General features: G+C 38.0%; 1 protein-coding gene across 1 annotated transcript; it reads left to right on the top strand.

Annotated features, from left to right (window-relative positions):
* Positions 1 to 26,918, top strand: LOC137257623 (ankyrin repeat domain-containing protein SOWAHC-like). The gene is made up of 14 exons (XM_067794952.1): positions 1 to 135; positions 2,389 to 2,450; positions 3,333 to 3,605; positions 3,941 to 4,099; positions 4,657 to 4,716; positions 4,941 to 5,042; positions 5,515 to 5,526; positions 6,415 to 6,516; positions 9,241 to 9,307; positions 9,507 to 9,587; positions 20,088 to 20,123; positions 23,628 to 23,863; positions 24,332 to 24,432; positions 25,696 to 26,918. Exons 1-14 carry the CDS (start codon positions 12 to 14, stop codon positions 25,775 to 25,777), a joined length of 1,497 nt encoding a protein of 498 aa, XP_067651053.1. The 5' UTR covers positions 1 to 11; the 3' UTR covers positions 25,778 to 26,918.

Genomic DNA, 26,918 nt, shown 5'->3' with positions numbered 1-26,918 from the left:
CAGAAAGGGAAATGGCGGCCAGAGATTTTACTTTGGCTTCCGTGAAGGATTTTATGATTAATAATGGTGGTAGAGTTAAAAATCATCAGCTGGTAACCCACTTTAAGGCATTTCTCAACGATCAATCGCACAAAGGTAACTGCTTTTGAAAAACACACAACATACAATAATGTTTTAACACATCAGTCCTGACCAGAGACTATGGTCTATAATATGTTTACGTAGTGAAAAAAACTTCATGATCATCTTTCCACGGACATAATTATCCAGTTTGAGCCCAGATACTTCATACACCATTCATCGTCATTGCAATATTGAGATGCACTTTGTCTTTCGAGCAGAGTACTTTCAGACATTACGTTGCATAGCTATTGCTTGCATTACTAATGGTGTTTAGTTGCACTTTTCACTGCCATATTTAGCATGTTTAGTGATTTACCATTTTCACGGTTCAGGGTTTCACCTCGACTTACAACAGAGGGATCCCGCGGACCAATATAATTATTATATTGAATGGTTCTTGTTGGAAAAACGATGGGCCTGTGGAGTAACAGTGTGGAGAACTATTCCTTTTGAAAGTATCTTTAGAGCATGGAATGTAGTCATTGATCATGTGGACAGATGTATGAGATGATGTACATAATTACCCTGAAGGAAACAACCAAACACTTATGTCAAAGATGTATTATGGGTACAGTGAATTATATTGCGAGTCCCTCTGGACACAGTGAATGCTTTTCTGTGACCATTCTCAACTTTAGTGCATACTGGACGCACAATATATAAGACCCTGTAGTGTGAGGAAAATGCCAAATCAAGGTATTATTTAACGTCAGTTGAAAATATCACAAACAGCTCATGGCTAGAATGCTAAGGTGTTCCTGCTGTATTGCGAGCCTTGCTCACACATAAGCCAGCCTCATCATGTGTTAGGAATAAGACAGCATTACTATCAAACAGTTCTTGTTGGAATCCTTAGGAAGCTGTTGTGTCTACTTGCAAGCATTCTTTTACGATGTTTGAAGAACAAACACATCATTACAAACAAACATCTCCTCACAATCCTTACTGAGTTCCCACATCTTTACCATTGTTTACTAGCAAACATCTATTTACATTACAATCCCAGTGGAGCTGTCACGTTTTTATTTTGCAAGCAATCATTTACAATGCATAGGCAGCTGACCAATATTTACTAGTACAACTTTTAACGATCCTTTGGGTTAAGGTCAGACACAAATCTTGAATTATTTCACTGTAAACCTTAAAACATGGAAACAAATGGAACTTTCTGTAGCATGATGTGTGAACATGAGGAAGGATGAGACCATTTTATAATATTCTGGCTGCACAAGAATCTTCCCGACCAGACTTGAATCCCAATCTAATATATCATAGGCTACATTTATCATGCTTAGACTTAAGATAGTCATGCTGGACCTGGCCTCTTGCTGCATGTTTCAGCTGAAATGGATATAAGTAATTTATAACAGTTATCTTGGTTATAGCAAGTTATATTATCTGTCAGTTATGACCATAGTGTACAGTAGTAACTAGCACACCACTGAGTTTAACTGAATGTCATCAGAAACAATGCAAGACATGTAAGACTTGTAAGACACATTTACATTGACAAACAAAAGCCCATGACAACAAGCTTAGTGTTTGATTTTGTTCTTGAGGATTTATGCAGAAGATATTAAGTATGGATAAGATACTTTAAGTGTCCATCTTTGTTTGATTATCTCTCTCTATATATATATTATCATGATTATTTACCCTTGTGGCCTATAACTTCATATCTCCTGATGCAAAGTATTGCATTGAAACCTCTCCCTTTTCCTATCAGATGTAATTCTACAGTGATGATTTGCATGTTTGGCAGTGATTGAAATACTGTAACCACTCATATTGATAATCTTATGTCCAGAATTGTTATTGTTATTATAAATACTGAAGTTGACATGATTATCCACATGTCCTCATTGAAAGTAGAGTTTGTAACAGGCGAGATGATGACATGTGTTTGCTTTACATATAAAGGAGTTGTGGAGGGGTAGACAAGTGGTTAAAACATTCACTCATCATGCCAAAGACACAGGTTTGATTCCTCACACGGGTACAAAGTGTGAAGCCCATTTGTGGTGTCCCCTGTCGTGATATTGCTTGAATGTTGCCAAAAGCGTCAAACTCAACTCGCTTACTCCCTCACTCACTTCTGAAATAGCAAGGACATAAACTAGTGCCTTAGCAGGAAGATTTTTCATGTGATGACAGGAAGTATATATTCACCATATCTATTGTTACATACATGTTGACATGGTTGATACATACAGTGTTATTTACAAAACTTACATGGTGATGAATGTTTGTTTTTGTTCATTTCAGCTCAGAACCGGGAGAAATTTAAGGACTATGTCAATGAGCTGGCAACAATAAAAGTTGAAGATGTAAGAAAATATTTGCTTTTCATTTCGTTTCAAGTCTCAACAATGTTCTTAGTTACCCCTCCCCTTTCTCACAAAGCTGTATCTGTGCCTGGGTTTTATGCTTTGTTTGAAATTTGTAACATTTAAATATTTGTCAGTAATTCTAACATGTCAGCAAATACCATTTTGTTGTAATACTTTCTTGTCTTTAGTATTTCAGTATTAACACATTTTCCATTGTGTTTGTCATAATCTCGTCCGAGCACTGTAGCAATGGCTGCACTCTTGACATGGCACAATAACAATAGTATGCGTGTATGAGCACATTTGATTTTGATATTGCTTTTAGTACATGACTATGAAAATCATTTTGGGGGTTAATGTAGGCTTTGTCCCACAAATCAAATATAACTTTATTTAAATGATTTGCATTGTGGTCACCTAAGAGTACACCATGTATTAAGATCACTTTGAACAACAGGGAACTGCTTTGAGACTCAAGAGTCAAATTTGCAGCAGATAGCATTTAGAGTCCTTTAAATGAATAAGATGGTTAAGGATTGTACATCTCTCGATTGAAGAAAATTTGACATTTAACAAATTGTAATTGAAACAAAGTAACAAATGCTCTCCCAGTGGCACTTGGTTTAGAATTTTGTTTAAATCCATGTCATTTTGAGCCCGTGAAGTTAGGTCTTCAAGTTTTCATTCAGACCCACGTAGTAATTTAGTATACAATTTCTCACTTTGACACTGCCCCTACTGCCTTTTGACTGAATAAAAACTAAGATCTCCCATCCTCTTCACCACTCTGAAATGAGAAAAAGAACACACAGCATGATATGGATGGCCTACCTGAACAATAGAGAGCATTTGTGATCACTTTTTCTCTTCATGATATAGGGTGAGAAAGTTCTTGTCCTGAAGAAGAAGTTCCGGCCAGAAGCAGGGCCAGTAGCTGCTGTCAAGTCTGCGGGTGAAGTCCAGCGGGCTCAGTCCGAGCCCCCCAGCAAGCCCCCACCCTATCCACCAGGACAAGATGAGGCTGATGCAGGGTCCATATCAAAGGGGAGGAGTGAAGGGAGCCTGGACTCCCAGATGAAGGGTTCCGTACATTCATCAGACAGCATCAGCATCAGCAGCCTGGCCATGTCTACAACATCCATTGCCTCCACTGTCAGTAGTCTACCACATGTCATGTTTATGTATCCAGGGGTAGATAACTCTAAATTATGGTAAAAGTCGAAAGCTACACTCACTAATGTTGACTGAATCAAACTTACATTAGGATGTTGAACAGTGATACTAACTTAGTGTGAACCTCTAGCCAAAAGTACTTTCTCTACAGGATAGTTAATAAAGTTTTTTGTTCAGTACTTCATTATGTATTATTGGGTGATGGGCGGGTGCCTTGTGGTTAAGGCATATGCTGTTCATGTTGAACATATTGGACTAAGGCATAAAACATACTCACTCACTCTTTCAGCTCAATTTTCGTTGAATGTTTCCAGGAATCTCAAGGCTCTGGCAAGTCCTCTCAGGCGTCCACTGAGGATGACCAGAACATGTCTGTATTGAGTGTCAAGGAGCGAGCCAAGCATCTGAACCGCATGCAGTCTGAGAGTGACCTGTTGGTCAACCAGCCTCCCAAGAAGAAAGAATCGAAATCTGTAAGTAGATCATGAGATTCAGATGACCTACCCTCTGTTACAAGGGTTTGATATTGTGTATGTTGACTTCTCCTTGTTAAAGGGTTATCATGTTCAAGCTGTGTCTATTCATAATCTCATCATGAAATGCCTTTGTAGAAGTGTTAGATGATGAAAGTTCTCTGTTATTGTTGGAGGCATACTGAGATTGTTAGTTCCGAACGAAAGTTCTTTTTGTGGCATGGTTTCTTTACCAGTGTTTTTAAACATCTGATAATTTGTGTCAACCATCTGATTGAGGTGCAAGCTGGTATTCAGTGATGAATTGACCTGCTTGGATTTGAAAGCAGATTTGTTCTTCAGCAACTTTTGCTGGTTATAGAAAGTAACCAATGATTCGGTTGGTGAGGCTTAGTGACGACTTATAGGGGGCCTTAGAACTGTACAAAATTGATCACCAGATTGTCTGGCCCAGACTTGGTTTTTGACTGGTGTCATGTAGCTGTAATATTGCAGAGAGTTACATTAAACAAACAATCAAACAAACAGCATTGAACTTACATTGTGTGTTTCTTCAGGGAAGCCGTGGATCTGGCGGAGATGATGACGACTCCCAGTCTGGCACATCATTTGTCACGGTGAGTTGCTTACATGCACCTTGGTGATAGCTTTCAGCAGGAACTGAAGTAGTATGTGCTCTACACCCTAACAGTGAGTGAGCCTTCTGTTTCAGCTAAACCCTGAAGAGAGTATACTGCTAATCTCACCTCTTCTTTAATTTTGTTCCATGTCCTGTTTCCACAGGACACTAAAGACAGAATAATCTTTCCCCTCTGTCATTGTGAACTGCCTCCTGTTTCAGCTGGACCCTGAGGAGAGGGAGTGGATGTTGACATGCTGCCACTCAGAGTACCATGACATGAACAGACTCCTCAGCAAGAACCCACATCTGGCCAAACTCAAGGTTGGTGTAATTGGAGCTTTCTGTGTAACTATGGCAACTTAGGAATGCCATCATTTAACTTCTGACCAAAAATAGTATTTTTGATGTGTAGTTGGTCTTTTGATGTTACGGTATGGTTTTCATTAGAGCTTAGAATGTGCAAATTACAAATGCTGTTGTCAATGAGTCCTAATGTTAGGGGCAAGTATTAACATCGCCGTTATCATCAAGATCTTGTGCACATAATTAATTGTGTAACAACACTCAAATTCCACCCCCTTTGCATTCTCGCCACTTAACCAGTTATTCCAGCAACTTTCAATCACTCACTATTACATACCAGTTGCATAGCAAAATTGTAATTTCGTCAACTCACTGACAGCTATCACCCTTGGTATTGAGAGTTATCTCCCTTTGAATATGAGTGCATGTTTTCCCTGACCTTTTGTTACCTTTTATGTGTCTAAGTCATATTTTTTCATTTGTGTTTCAGAATTTCACAAATGTGAGTACACATCAGATCTTGTGAACATGATCAAAGTTGTAACCCAATTATCACCATAAACAGGAGAAACAACTTGTGCAGGCCCACTTTGTAATAGCAGTTTGTCATGTTAATTGTATCTAAGACGTAAACACTTTGAAGGTGGTATTGTTTATGTTATTACTGATATCAGTATGCAGGCTGGTATATATTTTTGGTTATTGACTGTCCCAGTAATTGGTAATCTGTGATGCATGATTCTTTATTTCGATATGACATAATGGTGATTTCATAGCAATGTTTTTACAGTATATTCATCATTGTTTGTTAAATGTTTGAAAAGTGTGAGATACGAAAATATCTGCAACTATATCAGTCTTTTCTTTCTTCCACATATCCTGTCAACCTCTCCAGGGTGTAAGTATTGAATCTCTCAGCTGAATCTATGTAGAAAAAGGTTAAGTGAACTGATTCATGATAGATATCAAAAAGGTTTTAACATGTTCTGCCATATGTGCTAAAACATTTTTAAGTGATATACATTGATATTTTTCTCAGTAAAAGTATCTTTTTTTCAATAAAATATAATGTAAAATAAACAGAATGACCACTTGTAAATGTACGTGTGTTGTTTGAGGAGGTCTAATGTGTTGTTTTGTTTCTTTCACGTGTCGTGGCATCTCCTGGACTTCTCAGTATGTAAGTAGCAAGTAACACCATGTACATCTTAATGAGTTGTCTAATTGTAATACAGATTACAGTAATAGGTTAACAGGTATTTTATCTGTGGGATTTCGGGGAATGGGTTGTCAGTATCCTGTTAGTCACAAGTGACAACTTACTTATGTGATAGTGTGACTCTGTAAACTGGATGATATCGCTATATGAACTCATCTTGTCTGTCTGCAGACAGCGCTGCATTGGGCATGTAAACATGGGAAGGCAGACGTCGTCAAGCTCGTGGCATCTAAGCCTGGAGTCAGCATCAACTCCAGGACGGTAAGTCATCTCCTCTCATCTTTGTTTAGCGTGTCATTGCACATTTGCATTCTTGGTAACAGTGTGGGAAATAGTTTCCAAATTTTCCTGGCCAATAGGGTTAGCTAGGCCTGATAGTAACTATCCCACACACTAATCCACGAATTTGAAGGTAGACGCAGATTTCATCATTAAACTGCTAATAGGCTGAGCGTTATTATCAGGACACAATCCTGCTTGACTTAAAAGTGTTTTATAACTTATCTGGTGGGAGAATGTAATTTGTTTAGAATGTGACCCCATGAAAATTCACTAGCCAGTCTTGCTGGCAACAGTGAAGAATTACTGGCCCAATGTAGATTCTTACTAGCCATTGGCTACTGGACCAGTGACTATTTCACACACTGCTTGCTAAGTAGCTTCATAGGAGAAATTCACTGTCGAAAATTCACAATTTTACGTCTTTAAAGTATATTTTACATCTTTTCTATTTTGTTACTGAGTTTGCAACACATTATTTACTACATCTAACATGCTGCAACTGTATGTAGCTAAAGTTATGATAGATGATAGATAAACAAGAATTATGGATGTCTTGTATCATGTGTGTGAGAGCGAGACATGTTCTGCTCAATGGAAGAGAAGTTACACCAGACCCTTTCCAATTACCACACATAATATCTCTTGCCATGATGGTAATAAAAAATTCTGGTGTTCTTTAATTTTTTTCAATCTGTATATGTTGCCACAAGAACAAGTAACATTCATGCAGGGTCGTCTGCTGGGGCAGATCCGGGAGTGGGGAGTCAGGTCCCCTCACTACCATTTTCCTCTAACTTTTGAACTTTATGAAACCTGTATATGTATAGCCCCTGGTCTGACATGACTTTGTTACTCTGCCATGTGATTACCATAACTACTGCTGCTTAGTTTACAGTGTCCAGTTCCACAAAGCCATCTGGGGCCTTGTGTGGTAGCTACCGTTCTTTACCATGGGGACCCGTGAAGGTCCCGGAGTAGAATAGGCCTTCAGCAACCCATGCTTGCCATAAAAGGTGACTATGCTTGTCGTGAGAGGTGACTAACGAGATCGGGTGGTCAGCCTCGCTGACTTGGTTGACACATGTCATCGGTTCCCAAGTGCGCAGATCGATGCTCATGTTGTTGGTCACTGGATTGTCTGGTCCAGACTCGATTATTTACAGACCGCCGCCATATAGCTGGAATATTGCTGAGTGTGGCTTAAAACTAAACTCACTCACTCACTCACTTTACCGTGGACTTACAGTGCCGGTAGTGTTAAGACTTACGTGGCCTTGGGTACCAGAATGTCGAACTTGGGTTGTTATGCCAATATTTGTGTATCGATAGGATTTTAATGGAGATACTTCATGAAACGTGTTCATGAATATTGATAGTTTTGACTGGATTTATACATACTAATAACTGAATGACAGAAGTGGATTGAACCAGAAACTGTACGTAACGCTAGCTGTTGCTTCTTGTTATGCATGATGTAAGGGGATGAAGGTGACTGGTTTCATTGTGTTGTTGTGGAGATTGTGCATGGAGGAAAGCCACTATGTTGAAGCTAATGCTAGAATTTCTTTTCTTTGCTGATGCTGCCTGCCTCCATTTGAATCTGCAGCACGTAAGTAGGACATTTGACTGACATTTCATTTAACAAACATTGTGAAACAGATTCATCCCCATTCTTAGTTACAAACATTTGTAACTTGTAACATAATTTGTAAACACTGTGGACAGTTCATCAAGTGTCAGGTTTTCACTGATATATTCCAGTATTTATGGTAAATGCTGACTCAGCAAGTAGTTTCACTGAGTTATTTCATCATGTGAAAATTGTCCAATTCATGGATGTTTCTTTCTCTCTTTTCCATACTGGATCATCCAGGGGGTAAGTACAAACAATGCTACTAACTAAATGTCTCCAGTTTGGTCAAATAGCAGCATGCTTTGTGGAGAAATACTTGTTGACAGTTTACATGTTTGATAATCATACTCTTAATGGTATAATTTAAGTTTTAGACTATTTCAAGGAATTAACATCTTTTCGCTGGATAAGTATATAAACAGACATGATACTCTTATTATGGAAGTATTCAGTACTTACTATTGGCCTCATTTTGGTTAGTCTCTGAACCTTCTTGGCATCTGTTCGGTCATGGCTATATATGGTTGACAGAACCCATTGCCAGAGCTGTACCTGAACACTCTTGGATGACCAAATATGGAATAGGACTAAGTTAAACATAAGCTTATTTGGATGTTCATAGTCATAAGAATATAGATATGTTTTTTGATAAGTGAGAGATGAAGACAGCGTGTGCCTCATTCATGATGTAGTGGACACAGTGTTTGTGAACAGAGTGGCAGGTCAGTTTGACCGTTGACCACATCACGCCAATTGGATGAGGACAGTGGGGTAGCCTAGTGGTTAAAGTGTTTGCTCATCACGCCAAATGACCGGGTTCAATTCCCCACATTGGTACAATGTGTGAAGCCCATTTCTAGTGTCCTCCGCAGTGATATTGCTGGAATATTGCTGTAAGCGACGCAACACTTCACTCACTCACTCACTGTCTTGCTGTAAAACCAACTTCAGTATATTTAAGTACCAGGGAAACTCACATTGCTATGGAGTCCTGTAACTGTGAAAGATGTGTTAGACCCTGCTTTTCCTGACATCCAGTGTGTCCTAAGTACCATGTGCTGTTTTGTTGTCTGCAGGGCTACACACCTCTTCACATGGCAGCCATACATGGTCATGAAGACATCATATCTCTTCTAGTGCAAACATATCGTAAGTACATCGCCACATCCCCTATAATGTAAACATATGAAGTGTTTTTTTCTTAAATCTGACAAAACCATATAAAGGTTCACACACAAGTTATTTTACTTTATAATTCGAAAGGTCTGTAACATCAACAACCAACCAATCAATGTGATAACAATTTGGTGAAGCCCCTACATATTCAGCATGCCCTATATTGTTGCAGGAGCTGATGCCAACGTGAGAGACTTCAGTGGCAAGAAAGCCAAGCAGTATCTGAAGAACTCTGCCTCTACCAAAGCCCAACGTAAGCGAATATCCTCGTATTCTGGACCCTATGATTCACAAACAATAACAATCAGTCTCCCAACTCTCCCCCAGGGCAGCCAGTCACGGCGCTCCATACTGCATCTGTCCCTCAGTGATATGCCCAGTCAGACCTCAGCTTAGATCTGCAGGATTCCCAGTACTGTTCATTGTGGCCTTTCTTGATTGGCTGAACTGATGTCCTGGACTAACATGTCATGTACGACACTACTGTAACCAGGGTAGTGAAGTACACCTTTCTAGAAAACAAGGTGTCATGGCTATATTGCATTTAGAATGAAAGCGGTGGATATTTAGGCTCACAAAAAATAGTAACTGTCTTTTACATACACTACTCAAAAGAAGGATGCTTTTTAGCATTGTACTCCAGTATATCTGTCGTGCCATGACCCAATTATTTCAAATTGTTCAAGTTATTCTGTCATGATATGATCTTATGCTTGTCACATGATGCAGTCACATGTTCTTTAACTTCTTTTGAGAAGTGTATGAAGACAATAAAACTATGTTTTATTGCCAATCAGTTGATACCAAATCCATATTACGTGCAATCATGCTTTTGAAAATAATTACCATGAACATTTAAACATCAGCGACTAGTCTGAGATTAAGTGTACAGTGGCAGTTCACAGCAAAGACAAATAATTTTAGACCATCAGGTGTGTGCATTGTTTGAGAACAATATTGTTTCTCGTCCCACACACATGAATTTTAGGAAGACCATTAAAACATATCACCATCAATGTGATAAAAATAAACTGTACATTCTTTGCGTACTCACATAACTGTTAATGGCATAGTTTACAGGAGTAAACAAACAGAAACAAGCTTTGTTTGGGTTACTGTTAGGAAACTGTGCGATAACTTTGCACTGTGCGAATATGAGACGAATATAATTATGAAATCATGACACACAAGTGTCTATATCATGATGAACCAAATTATCTTACAAAACACGTTTACTTATGATATTTGTTATTGTCACTACATTTTATAACTTACATCGAACACGAAGGCACTGAGAATGTGTATAAATATTATATCCAACATTCCTGACACAGCAAGTGAGATTACATGTTGTACATCATTTATCAGGTATTAGAAGAACATTTGTAACCATGATCGACCTTCACATTGATGATGGAATATACAGATTTCATCAAGTGTCCCATATCATTTATCTCAATGTTTTCTGCTCTGTTAGCTGGAAGAAGCATGTTCCAATATTTATTGACAACATGAGCTAATATTTTTCTAAAATATGGTGGTGCACTGTATACATTATCCTCTTTGCATATCACATGTATATTTTTGTAAGTTTAATATGCACTGATATATCAGAGTGACATATAGTGTTGTGTACTATGCATTCGCAATCCTATCACAAGCAACCCTATTATCAGCTCTGCATTCAGTTGAGTGGGGCACTCCTGTGTTATGTGGGACATTGGGACGTACCAATCTGTACGCTACTCTGGTTGAGTGGGGTGCTCCTCTGTGGATGCTTGACCTAATCCCATCTTGTTGTGTGGGTTGTTCCTCTCGGACTGGGCGATGTGTTTCTCTCAAGTTATGGGAGGTGGGGATGGGGATGGATCATCAGAATTTTGTACTAACTAGAGTGTCAGTAAACATTTCCCAAACAAAAACAATGTAATTCCTAATTCATGTGACTATTGTTTCAACTAAAGTAATCAGAAATTTCAGTTTAAGTCACTTGTATTTCCCTTCTTTTTTAAAACAGGATTCTAACAGTGCCTTTTGTGCAGATGACTACTTATTTATATTTTTTCATTACATTATTTTACTGAATGTCCGTGTTCATCAGTGAATGTTGGAATGCAGAGCTGATGAGTGGATGAGTGGGCTGGTAGTTTGTTTCCATATAAGGGGAGACAACTCTGGGTATCATGACAGTTGTACTTATTGCTTATCAGCCCTAAAGCTGTCAGTATAGTGTATGTCTTTCTGCATTTCATATTCATATGCATGAGTGTGGTTTATGAAATGTATTTTTGTAGAAACTCCCCACTGAATGGATCGTACATATATTTGTGCTTGGGATCAAGTCTTATGTTGGCATTAAGTGTTTGAGTTTAGCTTAACACCATACTCAGCATTACTTCAGCTATATGGCAGTGTTAACTTTAAGAGCTTGGACTGTAATGAGATTTTAGTAATTGTTTGGAAGTCATGAATCTTAGGTTATTAAGGGTTTCTTTGCTGTGATATTTCTGTTTGTCAGATATGTTCTATGTAGGATGTAGTGTATTATTGGATTGTTTTGCAGGTATTCTGCTTTGCATTTTACATTTTATACATTTGTTGGTTGTTGAGTGGAATGCTATTTATTAATGATGTTTTGTGCTGAGTATGAAAGACTTCAGTTTTTGAATGGAGGAATATGATGGAATAACTTCTAACATCACACTGTCAAAGTTGTAAAGAGCATTTTGTATATTGATCATGGACCTAGATGTTCGAAGCTCTCTTAGCGCTAAGATAGTCGCAAGTGCCATACATTAACATTAACTTATGACTATCTTAATGCTAAGAGCTTTGAAAATCTAGGCCCTGGAATCTAATGGGGAAGATGTAGGTGTTAATAGTTGTGTGGGACAGTCTTTATGTCTTTATGCTTCTACCCCAAAACTCCCATATCCTCAAACATCCACATGTCAATTCTACAACTAATAAACAACTACTCCTCATCTCGCCTTTCTAGGTAATTCGATAACCCAGGAAGAGCACTGAACTGAAACATCAGATGGTGATCCTGATCACCAGATTGTTTTTCTTGTTTTTGTAATGTCTTATTTAGGTGTAATTAAATAGTCCAGGAACTTTGGTGGAAGTGCACTTTTTTTTAATGCCTTAAATAAGTGAACAGGTAAACAGGTACGCAGGGAACACAGGAGAAGTTGAGACCCAGCAGAGTAGAGATTTCGTATAGAAGAGAGCAGTTAGTTAATAAATATGAAACATATTGTAAGTTGTTCACTGGTCATCAAGGGTACCTCAACCCATGGGCCCTGAGGGACCAATGAACAATGCATTTATCGAACAGAACACTTCAATGTTAATTTTGGACAGTTTGAAGCATGGGTATCGGATCATACACTTCAGTCAGCCTGTGTGAACCAAACGATTTGAATCTTGCATCTTGCTGCTTTTCCTGCAGGTATTGTCTAAGTCAAATTGCCATGGTGTAATTCTAATTTAGAGTCATTTCCCCTCTACCGATTGGCATTTGCGAAACATCAGTAATGTCCTTGCTTCATGCATGATTCAATGTTATTCGAGATAAAGAAGTACAACCACGATGGACCGAATGAGTTGCCATTGGCAGCCGCAGTGGGATACATTGAAAATACATGTAATAGAAAAGTGCTCAGCCAATCAGAAAACAACATTTATGTGTGAGGTAACATAAAGATGTGTGCTCTAGATATGTTACATGTTCTAGGTCGACTGTTGTTTTAATGTAGTTTTTGTGTAATAATCATTTCGATGCCTTAACAAAATGTACAATCTATTACTAAGTGATTGTTTGTATTCATTACTGATTAATGGGCTAAACCATTACAGACTGAGGTAATCAGTATGCCAAAGTGTGGGCAGTCAACTAGAAATCCCAGAGCTGTGGAAGTTTGGGGATGTGGAAGTTTTGGGAGGATATGTCCATATTACACAAAGTCCATATAAGACTGACAAAAGGTGTGATAGCTGGGAACAATTATTAGATGTTATCAAGAACAGATGAGGGCCCAGAAGGAAATATTGTTCCATCTCAGATGGCTTGCATCTTAACTTGACGAGTCCATCGACATTTTCCCCTTACTTTGACAGTTTGGCCATAACTTCCCTTCAGTAAGTTTGTGGCCATCTAAACTTGGAATGGTGCATGAATCATGTCTCCAAATGGGATGTAAATAACTACCACTATTACAATTTTGTAACATTTTTTATAACCTGGTCAAAATAGATTTTTAGCTGTCACTTCAAAATGAATTTCATTACCACAAACACTAAACCGTACATCTGAAAATCACTGGTGTTGTATCTGATGTTACCTGTATTAGACAAAGAGTCACTCGTCAATTTGGCAGTCCCAGCCAATCTGATGGAGACAGCACCTTTAAGGCCAACATCTGATCTAACTGAGGTGATCTGCATGCTGTTGATCTTAGTATGTTTTTGATCAGTATGAGGTTGAACTGTATGTGGTGTTGACCTGTATGTGGTGTTGACCTGTATGTGGTGTTGACCTGTATGTGGTGTTGACCTGTATGTGGTGTTGACCTGTATGTCTGGTTACAACAGTATCACTATGATTATATACAAAGGTTTCATCTTCAGCGTGTTCAGGCACGGGCGATTTGCGTATAGTATATTTGTAAGTTTCCCCTCATACAAGACAATGTCGGCATGGTCGTGACATTGGCATGGCGCCGTTCTGGACCTCTACTGCACTTACTGAGGATCACAGTACCTCTCTCTGTCTGTTTAGTATCAGGTGTAGTGGACTCTCTAAACAAGCAGTGTTGGTAACAAGCCTAACAAGGTGCTGTTGTGAAAAAGCAATAGCGCTACAGTGACCGTGACTCCGCTACATTAACATGGACTTTAGGTAATCTTAGCGGTAAGATGACCATAACTCCAATACATTAACATGGACTTTAGGTAATCTTAGTGTTAAGGTGACCGTAACTCCAATACATTAACATGGACTTTAGGTAATTTTAGCGCTAAGGTGACCGTAACTCCAATACATTAACATGGACTTTAGGTATTCTTAGCGTTAAGGTGACCGTAACTCCAATACATTAACATGGACTTTAGGTAATCTTAGCGCTAAGGTGACCGTAACTCCAATACATTAACATGGACTTTAGGTAATTTTAGCGCTAAGGTGACCGTAACTCCAATACATTAACATAGACTTTAGGTAATCTTAGCACTACGGTGACTGTAACTCCAATACATTAACATGGACTATAGGTAATCTTAGCGGTAAGGTGACCGTAACTCCAATACATTAACATGGACTTTAGGTAATCTTAGCGGTAAGGTGACCGTAACTCCAATACATTAACATGGACTTTAGGTATTCTTAGCACTACGTTGACTGTAACTCCAATACATTAACATGGACTTTAGGTATTCTTAGCGTTAAGGTGACCGTAACTCCAATACATTAACATGGACTTTAGGTAATCTTAGCGCTACGGTGACTGTAACTCCAATACATTAACATGGACTTTAGGTAATCTTAGCGCTAAGGTGACCGTAACTCCAATACATTAACATGGACTTTAAGTAATCTTAGCGCCAAGGTGACCATAACTCCAATGCATTAACATGGACTTTAGGTAATCTCAGCGCTAAGGTGACCGTAACTCAAATACATTAACATGGACTTTAGGTAATCTTAGCACTACAGTGACTGTAACTCCAATACATTAACATGGACTTTAGGTAATCTTAGCGGTAAGGTGACTGTAACTCCAATACATTAACATGGACTTTAGGTAATCTTAGCGCTAAGGTTGTTTTGTACAACAGTACAGTACACTGGTCATGTTTATAGGAACCCATTTGTGATAACACACAGTTCCAAAGAACATATATATTATGTTATATCTCAGTAGTCAATGGACTCAATAGCCTTGAGATTGTTCCAGGTGCTTTGAGCACATAGTGCTGTTTTGAAATTGGCTAAATACAATTTGTCATAGACATTAACTTTTTTTTTCTTTTTTTTTTTTTTTTGCTTGGTAAAAATGAATGCAAGTTCCCTTACATTTTAAAGATGGTTACTACAATAATAGTGCACAATCTTTGTTGAAATCCTTTTGTCAGAATCTTGAATCTAGCCACTTCAAGAATAGTTGGGGACTTTGGCAGTGATAAGTGTGCTTCATATTTGGGTTGCTAGACGAATGTTCTTTTGTTGGCCCTTGTTATCAGTACTGTGTTTAGAGAGAGTTTCACTGATCTGAGATCTGCTTGTCCATCAGCTTACCTGTGTAATAATTCAACATGAATCATGTTTCTCATGCTATACAGCATTCTTTATTTCCTCATGCATAGATTGTTCTCCATCCAGTCTTGTGTTGCTTTCATTTATTCATAATAACTATCACTTGTATTATTTTTTGTACTTGACAGAATAAAGAATCTCCAACCTGTGTTAATCCTTCCTTTTCGGCTTGCAGCAGTTTTAGTTTGAAAATTCAGTGAGGTGATGTAACATATTCCATATTAACATCGGCCTTCAACGTCAGCAGCATAGGTCATCAGTTTGTCAGAGATGACATGAGCTAGTTGCTATAACAACACATCTTTACAACATACTGGATAGCTATGGATTGACATGGTGGGATCTAGATCTCTCCAGCTGGTATGTTCATCTCAAGTTTAGTCCACTTGCACTCTTACATGCTCACATGTATCTTGTGTTGTTGGTCTTTATTTATCTCCAAGATTGACCCTGCACTTGGAGATAAAGATATGTACTCCATGTAGTCAGAAATTCACACTGAAGTTGTACACATGTGATAAAGGTAACTTTGATAATGTCGAACACTGAATTATTACCAGCAATGTTCAGGCTTTCTTATCATGGTAACCCTGGTAACATAATCTTTATTTGTGAAAGTAAACCATTAAAAAGCAGTATTTCGGCATTAAAATCCAAAGTGTTTCAGGAATGGCTAGTGTTCTTGTGGTTTGGATAGAGAGTTGTTGGGATAGTTTTATTATTTATCATATTGAATTTTGAGTAGACTCAAGAGAATAGTTTGGAAGATAAAGTTGTCAGTGTCTCAGAAACTGAATCGATCTGAAACTTTGTTAGCCCACTCAATTCCGTCAATGAATAGTCTTGGGGCTGGGTTAGAAGGGGAACAGAAGATCCTTGAGACAAGATGGAGTGTCCATGTATGGGGAAGTGCTACTTCTTCTTATTCATTTCAACAGTTCCCATGACTTGTCAGAGTCTCTGCAACTCTGTTATGACGTGGAATCATCCTGTCAGCCCATGACAGCACCGATAGCATCGCGCTGCTGCATCCGAAACTGTGGCGTGCACTGCGAAGATGAAATAGATAAATGGAGATCACTCTGCTTAAACTTCATAATAACATTTGTAACATATTGCTCTTTTCAATAATGCTATATCCTGACTTTTTTCATTCTCTCAAATAATCTCTTATACTCTTACAAGATCAATAAAATCAGGTAGTTTTATTACAAAGTATGTCAGCAGAGCCATTCATGACTGTTATCTTTTAGTGTTAAAATATCTATATTGTTCAGTCAGTTTGATTACAGAGCAAGTCAGCGGAACCATATTAATTTAGCCCCTGGCAGCAAAGTTTATTGTCAGTGATAAGGTTAATTACTGGCACTACATAATATTCTTCCTATTGTTTCCGTTGTACATCCAACAGTTGCCTATTCAACTTTTACATACCTATTTTGTTGAAGATACTACTCGGTTCAACAACTCTGTTTCCACTGCTGTCACTTTGCCAGGCAATTTAATCTCTGTGGTGCCATCAAATATTTCCTACACTTGATATACATCTGACTCTAAGTTCCCAGTCTGTAATCTATCAGGTTTCTGTTTACAGTGGACCTCTCCTCAAAGTTTCAGTTGCCTTGTATTTTCCAAATATTCCAATTTAAAAAGGATGAAGTGAGCATAACAATTTAAGAATTGTATCTCAGGATTGGCCAGTGATAGCTGACCATTAATTTCATATCCGTTGGAAATACATAGCATGTTTTTGTTTTTTGGGTTTTTTTTTCCGTAAATGTTGAATTAACATATTTTTATTAGGCATTTTTTATCCAGTTATTTGTATATACTGTCCTGATTGGTGGTAGGATACGCATTGTCACACATGGCTGACAGAGGTTAAGTTGATACGGCATTGTGAGCATTATGCCTGACCTCATCTTATTGTGTTCTACCTTTCCTCAATATATTTATCTCTGTTATTTAAACATCACCGTTTAACCTATGTGAGAAATACTATAATTTAAATATTTGAGAGAGTTGTTACTACAGAAAGGCATCAAAAATATATTTTGTAAAATTTTGAATTTAAATTTAACTCTTATTTTTATAAGTGATTATTTCACATTTGTTATTATTAATATTTCTACTTGTGTTTTTTCCACTTGTGTGATTTGTAATGGCTATCATAGAAGGCTAGTTCTCATTCAGCTTTCAGTTATTTTGCATACCATGTCATAAATCTTTGCAGGAAAATCTGAATCACTATCTATTTGTTTACTTGTGTACGTCTATGCTTTGAAAGCTAAACAGGCTAATCATAACAAATATCAACTTTAATATTTAAACCAGCTGTTTAAATTGTCTGTCAGTAAGCAGTAATTGAAAGTTTGAATATTTTCTATATGTTTTGCAGTGTTCATTAGAACGTTATGTGAATAGTTTCGGGTGCTTCATATTACTTGTGTTTTGTTGTGTTATGTGACCTTTGCTTGTGTATCAGTCATGCAGTTACAACACTGCAATGTTATAAGTACTGTTACTTCCTAGTACTGTTACCTGCCAGTGTGTCGTTTAACGTTTCCATGGCATCAAACTCTGTGTTATGATGGAAGGTCTCAGTTATGTATTTTTCTTGAAAAAGACACTTTCAGCAGAGTGACGTATTACATTTGATGTGATGGTAAGTTGATGAGACTTATTTCCCACTTTGACCTGTAATGGGACATGTGCATGAAATCCCCAGCCAGGTGTATTGAGTTCACCATGCTTGTATCTTCTGTTGTGGTGAAATAGATTGACATGTACATCACTTAGACAGCTGTCACTTGGGTTATAACAACACAGGTACATGGCTGACTGTAAGGGGGCACCTGTCACATAAGTCTGTGTACTTGACTTCTCAAAATGCATTATTTATACTCTCATCATCATCATCATCATCATCATCATCATCATCATCATCAACTTAACCTCATTACCATGCACTGCTGCAACTAATCCAGACTGACGTTTGAATGAGAACAACCAGCATTGGTATGTTAGGCATGAAACACATGTAACAGGTGGAGAAATTAATATCAACATTAACAAACTATGAACCTGAACTATTGTTGACTTTCATATTTCATATTTAAGAGAATTTGTCACTAAACTGACTGAAAACAAAAAATATTTTCTCGTCATGAAACTCTGCGATTACTTTGAAAGAACACATATGTTGCTTCTCAGCGTTCAGAACATTGGAATGTTACTTGTAGGCCCTAGTACTGAACACAGCTTCTATTTCTGAACAAGAAAGTCAGTTTTACCAGCTGTGAATTACTACTGTTTTCTCACTGAAAATGTACTAATGTACATGACTGTGTTTGTGAGTTGAGTTATATATCACTAATAGCAATATTGTAGCTATACTGTACACCATACCCATGTGGAGATTCGAACCCAGACCTGCAGTATAAAGTCAGTATTGTGGAATTATCAGGTTTAGACAGACACAAAAGCTGTGTTATTGAAATCGGCAATGCTTACGGTTGCTTCCTCATGGAGAAAAGGGAAAGGCTGCTTGTGCATCATGGTACGGAGGATCACATATTTCATACTTTGTGCCACAGATTTCTTGTCTGATTGATTCATAAAGATGACCATAAATATAAAATGAAATTTGAGCAGATTTCGAGCAAGAAATAGTCAGTTCATGCTCTTGATAACCCATCTCATTGGAATCACAGCACCTAAGACACTCACCCACACAGACACTACTGATCCACGTCTGGATACACCTGACAAGCACGGTTCGGTGTGCACACAGATAGTGGGGCATGTAAATGTTCTTAATGTGTCATTATTTTTGCTACAAAAGAAAACAAATTTTATATTTTTCATTCTTACATGAAGCATGTAAAGTCGAATTCCCCCTTTTTTGTTTCTATTTATTGATGTATTAATTATTAGGATATTTTGATTTTACATTGGACATTGATTTGAGTTGATAGAGAGTAGGTGATGGTTAAGATTGTGACTCCACCATGATGTTCAGTTTCTATGTTTTTTGGACCTGCTGCCTTGCATGTCTCTTTAGTCATGCATGTCTCCACCTGAGTTTGTTCCCCTGGTGTAGGGACAGTGATTACTTGATCTAGTGTTGTTACTTGTTATATTGTAATTGTGACAATAATGTTGTTGTATAGTGTTGTCACAGTGTTGTGTACTATTTCAAGATAATTATGAAACATGAAAGAGATTTACAGTTTGTAAATTAATTTGCCAATAATTGTAAGTGTTACATTACACAGGCCACAGCAGTAGATAGTATAAAATTATATTTGAAATCATGATGTATTTCCTGAACATACTGAGACAGTATTTTTATATTCTTTTTCAGAAATTGTTTTCATATTCCAGAGATTATTTTTTCCCTTTCATTTTTAAAGTGATCTTTGTTTCAATTTACAGAATTACTTCTAAGCCGAACACTACAATCCAATGTTGGTATGTACCCTGTAGCATAGTCTGTAGATAGACTTACCAAGGCTGCACACAGCTGCTTTCAGTGTTGATGTATAATCATGGAAACAAATAAGGGAACACATGAAAGAACAAGTGTTCCTTTATTTTTTTTTAACTGGTTTCTTCACAAGGTTTGTATTGCACTGTGGGTGAAATTTCGAAATAAAGGAACCCTTGTACTTTCATTTGTTCCCTTATTTATTTCCATGAGTATATATGCTGTTAAATGAAAGTAGACACAGATTGCTTTGTAACCAGAGTGCCAAATGCCTTGCGTCATCCCGTGCACAAGCACAGAACACTGTCTACTACACATATATTCCAGAGCACGTCTGCACAAAGCAAACTTAGCATTAAGACTTAAGACAAGTCTTTAATAAGGTATGGAAGTTTTGATTGTCTTGCTGCTGAGTTCACTTTGTGCAAGCTGTGTATTTCAAAGCATATCCTGTGCTTGTCCTGCTTATGTTAACACTGACTTGTCCTATTTGTAGTGTTTCTGTTGCTTACTTTGCTGGAACTTATTGTAGGTTTGATTCACAAAATATCTACACAAAGTACAGCTTTTAGATAAACTGTGTGCAGGTGAAAAGTATCTATACAGTATATCGCAATAACAGTTTGTATACTGCTCAAAACAAAGAACATCTACAGGTTGAAGGTTGTACCCACCAGCTCATACTCAGATGCTGGGGCTGTATTCTCAATAACTGATGTTCCTTGTCTTCCTTTGAGTAGTATATCATCAGTAATGAACTTACAGTCTAAGTAAACGTGTCTCAGTGTATTTCGTTACACTCCACCACTGAGTCTAACAAAACCTAGTAGAAGGTCGCATCAGGGAACCTTTGAGTAGTATATCATCAGTAATGAACTTACAGTCTAAGTAAACGTGTCTCAGTGTATTTCGTTACACTCCACCACTGAGTCTAACAAAACCTAGTAGAAGGTCGCATCAGGGAACCTTTGAGTAGTATATCATCAGTAATGAACTTACAGTCTAAGTAAACGTGTCTCAGTGTATTTCGTTACACTCCACCACTGAGTCTAACAAAACCTAGTAGAAGGTCGCATCAGGGAACCTTTGAGTAGTATATCATCAGTAATGAACTTACAGTCTAAGTAAACTTGTCTCAGTGTATTTCGTTACACTCCACCACTGAGTCTAACAAAACCTAGTAGAAGGTCGCATCAGGGAACCTTTGAGTAGTATATCATCAGTAATGAACTTACAGTCTAAGTAAACTTGTCTCAGTGTATTTCGTTACACTCCACCACTGAGTCTAACAAAACCTAGTAGAAGGTCGCATCAGGGAACCTTTGAGTAGTATATCATCAGTAATGAACTTACAGTCTAAGTAAACTTGTCTCAGTGTATTTCGTTACACTCCACCACTGAGTCTAACAAAACCTAGTAGAAGGTCGCATCAGGGAACCTTTGAGTAGTATATCATCAGTAATGAACTTACAGTCTAAGTAAACGTGTCTCAGTGTATTTCGTTACACTCCACCACTGAGTCTAACAAAACCTAGTAGAAGGTCGCATCAGGGAACCTTTGAGTAGTATATCATCAGTAATGAACTTACAGTCTAAGTAAACTTGTCTCAGTGTATTTCGTTACACTCCACCACTGAGTCTAACAAAACCTAGTAGAAGGTCGCATCAGGGAACCTTTCAGCAACCAATGACAGTCCAATCAAATGCGAGACGATTAAATAGATTTAACCAATTAGACAATGGCTACTATTTAGGGATCGGAGGGACCTTCAAAATATTCAGGTCGCTGACACAGATCTCTCCACAAACAAAAATCAGCTTATAACACAGTTATTTGGCCTGCAGTATATACGCTTTGGGGTTTCTGTTGACATGGTTACCATTAGCTAATATTTCTGCAAGATGACATCCTTGAATATTGTCAAAAACACTATTTTCAGCGTCTGTTTACTCGCCGTTGTCATGGCTGTACGTACGCCGTGTGCATCACCCAGAAGTGATCGCACGCTAAATAGCATTCAGAATCGTCCGGGTACGAATCTTTTTGAGATGAAAAGTTCATTAGGGATGTGCAAATGTGCACTTTCGCGATTTGGTAAGCTGTGTTCTGATTGGTCAATCTCAAAGGTTACCTGACGAGACCTCCCATAAGGTTTTGTTAGACTCAGTGGTGGAGTGTAACGAAAAGTACTGAGGATAAGTTTACTTAGACTGTGAAACTTAGAGACAATTGCAGCCTTTGGAATTCACAAAAGATCTGTTAATCAGATGATATATTTCAATATTATTGCTTCTCTGAAAGTACAATTTTAACATTCACATTTTTTAAGTCTCTGACAGGAGACCAGTTTACGTTGGGCAGCAATAGGTTTGAAAAAGTCCATGTAACAGGCCATGACAGTTGGTTCGTTTAATCTGAAATATATGTAGTGTTTGTTGGGTCTCTTATCTTGTGGAATGGTAGAATTCTATATTTGTCTGTATATTTCACAAACCACATTTTTGTTTCTGTAGCTCTTATACGACACCATGCCATCAGTTATCATCAGCCCAGTAGATGCAGGTTTTGATAAATCCTTTACTACATTTCTTTATGTTCTGTGAACCTTCAACAACACTGTTAAAATATAAGCAAAATCTGAAGGCCTCATGAAAACAATGATGATAGAGTTTTAGGGGTCGCTGGATTCAAATACGACTGGGGAAAACATGGAGGTTCCCATGATACACGTAATTTGATGGATCAAGTGTCAGTTGTAGAAACACATGCCCAAGAGCTTGTCGATCAACTGCAGTATTGTAACACCTCCATTAGCAATGACAGACAATAGTTGAAGCTGAGCTGTAAGTAAACAGGTATCGATCAAGGGCATCCCATGTTGTATGTCTATCTGATGCTCTATCAACACTGGAGGATGGTGTTGAGTGCTGAGGTATTGTGTCTATTGCTGAAATCTACATGTGTCAATTTCCTGTATTGACGAGGTTGTGCTTGTGTTATCTGCTCTCTATGAGAGTCACCTGTGTGTGTACTCAAACTTGTCATGGTCAATTAGAGTGTTAACTCCATCAGGACACTCTGACTGGCACTCCATTCAAAAATTTTCCAAGATAAATTGCTTCATATCATTTGTAAAACAGTTTGTTTTAAAAAAGTAACAATACTTTGAGCATGATATATCACATTTATTGCTTCAGTGAGCCAACAACTTCAGATAATGTGAAAAAGATATTTCAATTATGTCTCCTGTTCCTGAAAATCAATACTTTTTGTTGCTAACGCTTCAACAGGATCTGTTAATCAGTAGCCGTAGGATCAAGTGGGGTTACTGTTGTACTCAGCTGATCAGAAAGTTAAGATAAAGGGCAACACATGAGAAACTGAATGAGTTTTTTGTATGCAGTGAGGTAAGTGGACAAACAAGTCAGGGGCGTTTATCAGGATAGTTTAGAGTGATGAGTGAACATATTCTTGACTTCCTTCTCAGGTTCAGGACGTTCTCTGGATGACTCGTTCATGAGGACGATGTCATTCAGGAAGAGTCACCGCACCAGGGCCATTTCCTCCATTTTGCAAGCCACCTCCAGCATTGTCCGCACCCAGACATTCCGGTCCAGCTGGGATGGGTCGTGTGAGAACCTGAGAGGGGAGGAGAAGTCCACACCTGATTCCACGCCACCCAGCAGCACAACTTCCTCCCCATCCTCACCCAGGAAGGGAGCGGTACGTTCACGGCTGCATCTCCAGCAAAATTCTGTATTCTACTAAATATGTAATGGATTTATCAATTTATCAGGTCTATCAATTAATAATACTAACAGGACATATAAATGGGGGTAAAGCTATTAAAAATTAGGATTAAAGAAGCTCAGAGAATATTTTTGCATATATGGAGCACAGATTTACTTAAGAGTGTATTGCAGTGATGATATTTGGTTCATGATGGGAATATGTATTGAGCTAGACTTTAGGATATATATTCAGGGAACAAACTCACGTCAATGATGCGTCATTATTTGCTGCTTGGCTAGTAGAAGGTTTACTTCCAAATCACTGATTGACCACCTCAGTATGTGGCAGAATTATGTTCACCTCAGATGACACCTGTGTTCTCTTGTCTCACGAACATTTTTGTTCTTAGGTCTTCCTGTATGTTTTGCCACAATTTGAGCTATCACTGTTTGCTTCCAGTTCTCCAAACAGGATCGTGACATGATGCCACCACCCTCAGCACCGACTCGCAGGAAGAAGCTGCAAGTGTCTGGCAGTGGAGATAATTTGTCCATGGAGAGGTGAGTTGGAGAATCACAGGTTATTTAGAAGCAAAACATCCTAATGGTGTTTGTGTTTGCATGATGCACTGTTCAGCAAAGTGAAAAGATGTTTTTGTTTTTTTTAATTCCATTTATGTCAAAATTTCCATTTTATGTCATATGCTTTCTTTAGAGTTATGACCATGAAGGTCCCGGGGTAGAATAGGCCATCGGCAACCCATGCTTGCCATAAAAGGCGACTATGTTTGTCGTAAGAGGTGACCAACAGGATTGGGTGGCCGGGCTCGCTGACTTGGTTGACATGCCAGCGTTTCCCATTTGTACAGATCACTCACTCACTCACTCACTCACTCACTCACTCACTCACTCACTCACTCACTCACTCACTCACTCACTCACTCACTCACTCACTCACTCACTCACTCACTCACTCACTCACTCACTCACTCTGGAATTATTGCTATGCATGCCACTGCCTAATGGAAACAAAGGTAAATTTCATGCAGTAGCCAACCTTTAATGTTGCAAACTTTGCTTTCACAACTGGTTCTAATTTTACCTTTTTGTGCCAGAAGCATATACCTGTTGCTCTTCAGTGAACAGATAGTTTTAAGATATGTTGTGATTTGAAAACAAACTAATCCTGACACAAAAGAGACTAAGTTCATTGATCAGTACAGTAACCATTTTGAACCATGAGTAACCAGGTATATTATTAGAAATACATCAAATACGTCATCTGTTCCATGGCAGTCAAGTGGAAGAAAAACACTGTGTAGATGTTATGTTATTTATGTTGGCTCTTGATAAAAGTGTTGCATGTCACTGGTATCTGTTTCCTGCTGTCTGGCTAATATCACCCCCGCTCCTCTGAAAATAATGGTGCTTCAAAGAAAGCCAAGAAAATAGATTTTCGATACCCCCAGTTTACGTTGGGCAGAAGTAGGAAATACATGTTTATGTTTGAGATGCTTTCAAGCAGGATAGTCTCTCCAAAGTTATTATTGACCAGAGCATTTGGTGGGTGCAACTGGATGGAGGAAGACCCAGAGCAAGTGCCATCCATCATATAGACAAGGTGCAGCCTTCTGAACTTGAATGAGTGCTTTAGTGGCCTTGTGGTTGGTGTGTTTGTTGTTGTATGTTCACTACTGTGCAACTGTATTGTGTACTGTGCTACTGTGTGCAAAGCAATAATGTTGCTAAGAGTGGCATAAAACCATAATCACTCATCCAGCCTTCTTTATCTTCAACTCATGTAATTTTCTGTGACTCTTGCAGTCCGTCCGAGAAAAGTTTGGGGTCAAGGTCAGAGTCTGACCCTTCACTGACAACACATTCTGCCAAGACGACCTTCATCTAGGTGCAATACAAGTAGTGCCAAGCAGCTGCAATATCAAACATAGACTTGTATGTGGATATTTTGCCAGGTCCTTTGTAGGGCTGTACTTTGTCTACCAGTTTTTATTGCAACACATTGCAAGACTGGTCTTTTATGTAACATACTGAAATGACATACTCATATGTGTTCTTTATCTGTCATCCTCCCCTTCATGTTTTTGACCAGATTAACACTATAAAGCTGCCTGTGATTCCCGTATTTGACAGACTAGGTGGGCATTTGACAAATTTTGTTAGACTAACTGCCAGATGTAACACTGTGATAGCAGTGGTACTGTAGAAATGTTATTCATCCAAGATAAGTTGATTGAGGACAGTTTTTATTCTCTCTACTTCCTTAGAATTTCGATTTAGTGTGGTGTACCACACAAGGGGAATGTGTTTACAGTTGAGAAATGTGGTTTGTAAGGAAGAGGAAGTATAATTTACCGTTGGAATAAATGTTAGTTATATACTTGGCCCAGTTCAGTGCAAACCTACAGTGTGAAATTAACTTAAGTTGTCGCATGTAAGCAATATAAGATGGACTGATGACATTGTAACTCATCTACTGTAGAGTGTATCTATGTTGTATGTACGAAATAATCTGAATGCTTTACTGTATTATGAGTTTGCAAGGTTCTTTTTTGTAGTCAATGAACCTTTTGTTTGTTAGACATATTTACATGTACATATTTGGAAAATTTTCTTGTATATATGCATATATAAATCATACATGAATGCGTCCATTAGACCAGGACTGTTGTAGAATATTGATGACTACTAGTATTTATGATGTTGTTCTACATGGTGACATATTTTCATGTGTAATAATCTTGTTGTTATTATGTTTTGGCATCTGTTTACATTTGATTATCATTATGTAACAGTGATGGTATATTATGTAGATTATATTGTGGCATGTATACTGCTGAAAATTGCTGATACTATTTACCATTTTTATGCAAGTCTTTGCATTATTTGGGTCTCAGATTTGCCAGATTAATTTGTCTTAATCAAGTGATATTTATGGTGAAAATTCATTATTCCTTTCCCAAGAAATCTGTGACTGAAATAATTTAAAACGATTGTCTGCATAAAATAAAAATTATTTTGAGCAGGGA

The sequence above is a fragment of the Haliotis asinina genome, chromosome 12, assembly GCF_037392515.1.
Source record: "Haliotis asinina isolate JCU_RB_2024 chromosome 12, JCU_Hal_asi_v2, whole genome shotgun sequence".
In the NCBI taxonomy this organism is placed as follows: Eukaryota; Metazoa; Mollusca; class Gastropoda; order Lepetellida; family Haliotidae; genus Haliotis; species Haliotis asinina.
This window is presented reverse-complemented; position numbering and strand designations above follow the sequence as displayed.